The 5,797-nt window shown below is 40.0% G+C and overlaps 1 protein-coding gene across 1 annotated transcript; it reads left to right on the top strand.

Annotated features, from left to right (window-relative positions):
• Positions 1-834: 834 nt before the first annotated feature.
• Positions 835-5,137, top strand: LOC143878834 (uncharacterized). Its single transcript, XM_077381058.1, has 6 exons — positions 835-863; positions 965-3,352; positions 3,445-3,753; positions 3,831-3,930; positions 4,019-4,756; positions 5,129-5,137. The coding sequence occupies exons 1-6, from the start codon at positions 835-837 to the stop codon at positions 5,135-5,137; spliced, it is 3,573 nt and encodes a 1,190-aa protein (XP_077237173.1).
• The last annotated feature ends 660 nt before the right edge of the window (positions 5,138-5,797 follow it).

The raw sequence follows: 5,797 nt of genomic DNA, 5'->3' as shown, positions 1-5,797 counted from the left end.
ACTGATCATATTTCTGATGTCAGCTTTGGATTTCAACTAGCATCTCATTCAACATTTGCTCGAGTGATTCAAAAAATCGTCTATGATCTGTAATTTCCTGGAGCCATTTCAAAACTGTGTGCCAAAGATCAACAAGCAAGTATACTTCTGGGATGAAGGAGCTGCTAGGGCAGCTTGCTAGTTCATTTTTGTCACAAGGACTAAACTGATGTGACCACTGATCAGGCTAATGCGTCAGGGAATGATCTGCATCAAACTCCTCTTCTTGAGTAGAACTCCACCTCAAGTTCACATCAGCTTCACCATTCCCACCTTCAGGATAAAAACAAAAAGACAACCCCGTTCCAGATTTGTGGCTATCATTCCTTGGAATTCAACCTTCCTTGGTCATTGTAAGGTTAGAAATGCATCTGTCATGAATCTCTTTCAGGACATCATTTCGACCAACACTTGGTTCTTGAGACATAGTCATTAATTTGCAATGCTATTGCAATATAAGATTCTAGATAGCAAGTCAGTCAAAACTCTTTTAACGCTCCTAAGTTATGATCACATCATTCGAGTACTCTGATAACTTGAATGATAAGTAGTGGTTTTATTTTATTTCACAGCCAATGGTTTTGTGATTTTGGGTGTGAATCAGATCTACAAGTAGGATTGAGTTTATGCAGTTTTTTTTAAATGGCGAGAATATATGTGGTTCCTTTCATCCATAAATACTTACATTAATACATGGCACACATGTTTGGTTATTAAGAGTCATTGATGTACTGGCTGACTGCATAGCATGGGCCTGGAGTAACAAATTTTCTTAAAAAATTCAGGAAATAAGCAATGGACAAAAGTTGGATGCAACTGGCTAGGTATGGCCCTCAAAAGTGACATTACCTTTTCATAGTTAGATTTAATTTTTCCATTACTTGAAGATACAGATCTCAGATTTTTTCAACTATGTTTTAATTAGGAATGAACCAGCGTATACGCTTGGCGTTGTGGAGTTTATTAAATTTGCACTTGCTAATACAGTTTATGGGAATAAGTTCAAATGCCCATGTGTTAATTGTGCCAACATTCAATTGGTTGGTGTTAAAGATTGTTTTGATCATCTGATTATCGATGGGATCATGAAGGGCTACACCAGATGGGTTTTCCATGGGGAAGCTGGGTCATCGGTGGTTGATATGACTAGTAGTGATCGCCAAATGAACGAAGAACCAATGATACAAGACGAAATGCATGATTTGTTAGAAGACATAAGGCCAAGGTTGAACCATAATCAGGACAACTTGCCAACAGGTAATGGGGAAAGGCCGAATCAAACAAGTAGAGAGGGGCCTGATGCAAATGCAAAGAAATTTTACAAATTAGTAGAGGATGCCGAGCTAGAACTATACCCAGGGTGCAAGCTCTCAAAATTGTCATTCGTTGTTCAAATTTTTCATATAAAGTGTCTCAATGGATGGAGTAACAAATCTTTCACCATGTTACTTGAGTTGTTGAAAGAGGCATTTCCCACGGGAGCATCGGTGCCAGAGTCATTTTATGAAACGAAGAAGATCATTAGTGATTTAGGCCTCCACTACGATAAAATAGATGCATGCCCCAATGATTGTATGTTGTTTTGGAAGGAAGACGCGAAAGAGACTGTATGTCGAATATGTGGGGCTTCCAGGTGGAAGACATATGCATTGCATCCAGACGATGCAATAACTCAGCCATTGAGAAAAGACCCAAAAATTCCTGCTAAGATTCTGCGTTACTTCCCCATAACACCGAGATTGCAGAGACTATATATGTCGAAGAAAACAGCTGCTTTCATGACATGGCATGATGATAAACGAACAAATGATGGTATATTCAGGCACCCTGCAGACTCCCCAGCATGGCAGGATTTAGACAGTAGATATCCAAACTTTTCGTCAGATCCTCGTAATGTTAGACTTGGGTTAGCAAGTGACGGGTTCAATCCCTTTAGGACGATGAGTATTGCTCACAGCACGTGGCCTGTTGTTCTTATTCCATATAACTTGCCACCATGGTTGTGCATGAAACAACCGTACATGATGCTCTCATTGCTTATTCCCGGACCATCTGGACCTGGAAATGACTTAGACGTCTATTTTCAATCTTTGGTTGAAGAGTTGAAAGAACTATGGGATATTGGTTTTCAGACATTTGATGCTTCAAGGAATGAGACGTTTCAGATGCATGCAGCTGTGTTGTGGACGATTAGTGACTTTCCTGCATATGCTAACCTATCAGGATGGACCACCAAAGGCGAACTTGCTTGCCCATGTTGTTGTAAGGACACATGTTCTAAGTGGTTGGACTATGGAAGGAAGCAATCTTACATGGGTCATCGACGATTCTTACCCGCAAAGCATAAATTCCGTTTTGATAAAATGAGTTTTGATGGCACCGAGGAAAGGAGGCCAGCTCCAAGGTCGCTAACAGGGCGTCAGGCCCTAGAACAATTAGAAAATGTTAATGTCATCCTTGGTAAGAAGAAGGATACAAAGGGAAAGAAGGCAAATACCAGTGGGAAGGAGGCCAATATCAATGGGAAGGAGGAGGTTACTGGTGGGAAGAAGAGGAAACGTTGGAAGAAACCAAATGAATCCGCGGAAATGTGTATTTCTGCTGAGAAGACCAAGGAAAAGCCTCGTAAGGAACATAATTGGAAGAAAAAAAGTATATTCTTCACTCTCCCTTACTGGGAATCGCTCCTGCTGCGCCACAATCTAGATGTGATGCACATTGAGAAGAATGTATGTGACAATGTAATTGGCACGTTACTGAATATTGAAGGAAAGAGTAAGGACGGTGTGAAAGCGCGGCTAGATTTACGAAAAATGAAATTAAGGAGAACGCTTCACCCAATTACTAAAACAAACAACAAAACATACCTTCCCTCAGCATGCTTCACGATGTCTCCAAAGGAAAAAGATATTTTCTGCAGCATATTGAAGTACGTCAAAGTTCCAGATGGCTATTCATCTAACATATCACGACGTGTGAATCTTAAACAACGCAAGATTTCAGGTTTGAAGAGCCATGATTGTCATGTGTTGATGCAACAATTACTACCATTGGCTATACGGAGAACATTGCCTAAGAAGGTTAGCTCGGTTTTGATTGAGCTTTGCAGCTTCTTCAGGGAGTTATGTTCAAAAGTGCTTAAAGCGGGTGACCTCATAAAACTGAAGAAAAGGATCGCATTAACTCTTTGCCATATGGAGAAGATCTTTACGCCAGCCTTCTTTGATATTATGGTTCATTTACCTATTCATTTAGCGGACGAAGCACGATTAGGTGGACCAGTACAGTACCGATGGATGTACCCCATCGAGAGGTATACATGCATTTTTTTATTCATGGTTTATTAGTTTAAGTGTTTTACATATCCGTGTTTGTGAAATTATTTTAAGAAGTGATGGTTTGTAGGTACCTTCTCACATTAAAATCATATGTACGCAATAGAAATTACGTCGAGGGATCTATAGCAGAGGATTATCTAGCAGAAGAATGTTTGAATTTTTGTTCAAGGTATCTAGAAGGGGTCGAATCAAAGATGAACCGAGATAAAAGGAATGACGAGGACGTTCGGACCGAAATAGAAGAAGGTTTCTCAAATTTTTCAATTTCAGGACGCCCTATAGGGAAGGTTAGTACTTTAACTCTGGAAGAAAGGGCGATCGAACAGGCACATCGATATGTACTCTTCAATTGCGAGGCTGTCGGCCCATTTCTTAAGTAAGTCTATTCGATTTGTCAACCTGTAATCACTGTTTCCATAGAACATTCTCTTATATTTTTCAATTCAAATGCAGTACACACATTACCGAAGTTAGGAGAAACAATCCCCGTGCTCGGCCAATGGATATAGAACGCAATCACAAAAATGGATTTTCAGATTGGTTTAAAGCTCATGTAAGTATCAGATGGACCTTAAGAAGATCTTATATTGATTTTTTATCTAAATGTTATTTAAAATTTTACTAAATGACACTATGAATAGGTTGAAACGTTGCATGAGTCCCGAAGTGAACAAATATCAGAAAAACTGCGATGGTTGAGTGGTCGACCAAATTGCATTGTTAGGAGTTACAAAGGGTATGTTATAAATGGAATTCGGTTCCATACGAAAGATCGCGAACAACAAAGAAAAACCCAGAATAGTGGAGTGGTTGTCACGGCCCGAACGTCAAGTTTTGCAAATGCAAGGGATATGAATCCCGATGTGAATGATATCACTTACCACGGTGTCTTGAAGGATGTTATCGAACTTGACTATTTCGGACAACTAAAGGCAGTGCTATTCAAGTGTGACCGGTTTGATGCAACGCCGGGAAGAGGAGTAAAAATAGATGAGTTTGGTTTTAGAGTTGTAAATATGGCACGTCGTAGCTATGAAGATGAGCCTTTCATCTTCGCAGCTCAAGTAGAGCAGGTCTTCTATGTTCAAGAGCACCTGAATAATAAAGACTGGCACGTGATTGTTAAGACAAAGCCTAGGGATGTTTTTGACGTGATTGGGGACCTTCCAGAGGCATGTATACAGTGTGAGGTAGTGGAAGAACAAAATGTGGAGGATGTTCAAAGTTGGGAAAGGACAGATATAATTGGGACTGAGATCGACGAATCGTTGGAACAGTTGATCCAATCTAACCAAGAAGATCAAGTAAATGATACGGAGTTAGACGACAACAGTGAAGATGAGAATACCTTCGAGGATGATGATGATGGAGGCGATAATGTAAGTTTTAAAACTTACATTGACATTTGTTTTGCTATCGATCATAGAGGTTGTTTTCCTTCATTCAAGCAAAAATTTAAGCTATATATCCTAATGGTAGCTCTTGCATTATTTAAGCAAAAATTATAATTAGCTAGCTAAATGAAAGCTCCTTGGAATGCCACTCGTCTATGCTGAAATTTAGGATTTTAATAATCTGCTGTGCATATTTGAGCTGTGCAAAACATCAAATTCTTTTTTCAATAGTCAAATTATGACCTATTTGTTCTACTAGTATACTGTAAATTTTGTACTTAATGTATATGTTAGTTTTTCATGTAATGCTTATTTTCTTAAAATCACTGATGTAAACTTACCTTTTGGTTACTACAGGTGACATAATTTGTCTGAGCCATGAGAAAAAGAAAGAATATGCTGAACACCCATGAGTCGCAGCCTTCCGCTCACAGGCAAGAGCCCCATCATTATCATATGAGAGAGCCACAACCCTCTTCCCAGAGGCAGCCAGACACCTCCGCCCTCCCTCACGACTCCCATGCACCTTGGCCGGCATGGGAGTCACAAGAGACTCTCCCACCTTCATATGTACAGGAGACGGTACTACCCTCGGATGCGCAAGAGACGCTCCCTCCTTCGCCATCTCAGGATCCCTCCGTTCCATCCTCATCGAAGCGTGTTCGAGGCCCGACATATTGCAAATCCATGTGGGCTTCTGATGAGATGATAAATGTCGGATTTAATGCTCTTGGACAGCCGTGTACACAAAACATATGTAATATGATGAATTTATTTGGCAGCATCGCGAGAATGGCTGATAAATTGCCCATTGATTGTACAGACTGGAGGAAGATGCTGCAGCAAAACAAAGAAGATGCATGGGTTATTGCGAAGGTAAGACCATTTGAATTCTTCACAGAAACACACACACACACATATAAATTTAATATATCATACAGCCGTCGTACTATTCTTACATGTAATGTAGGAAAAATGCGACATTGATGATGAGCGTAAAAAATGGGCTATTGAACGAATCGGTAG

The sequence above is a fragment of the Tasmannia lanceolata genome, unplaced genomic scaffold, assembly GCF_043159265.1.
Source record: "Tasmannia lanceolata isolate RefF3 unplaced genomic scaffold, GAP_Taslan_0.1 ptg000006l, whole genome shotgun sequence".
NCBI classification, from domain to species: Eukaryota; Viridiplantae; Streptophyta; class Magnoliopsida; order Canellales; family Winteraceae; genus Tasmannia; species Tasmannia lanceolata.
This window is presented reverse-complemented; position numbering and strand designations above follow the sequence as displayed.

What these genes read in the sequence shown, in the direction of transcription:
- LOC143878834 (XM_077381058.1), top strand. Translation starts at nt 835, where the DNA reads ATGGACAAAAGTTGGATGCAACTGGCTAG. An exon ending in GCTGTCGGCCCATTTCTTAA is followed by an intron (nt 3,754 to 3,830) that starts GTAAGTCTATTC and finishes ATTCAAATGCAG; the next exon opens with TACACACATTACCGAAGTTA. An exon ending in CAGATTGGTTTAAAGCTCAT is followed by an intron (nt 3,931 to 4,018) that starts GTAAGTATCAGA and finishes CACTATGAATAG; the next exon opens with GTTGAAACGTTGCATGAGTC.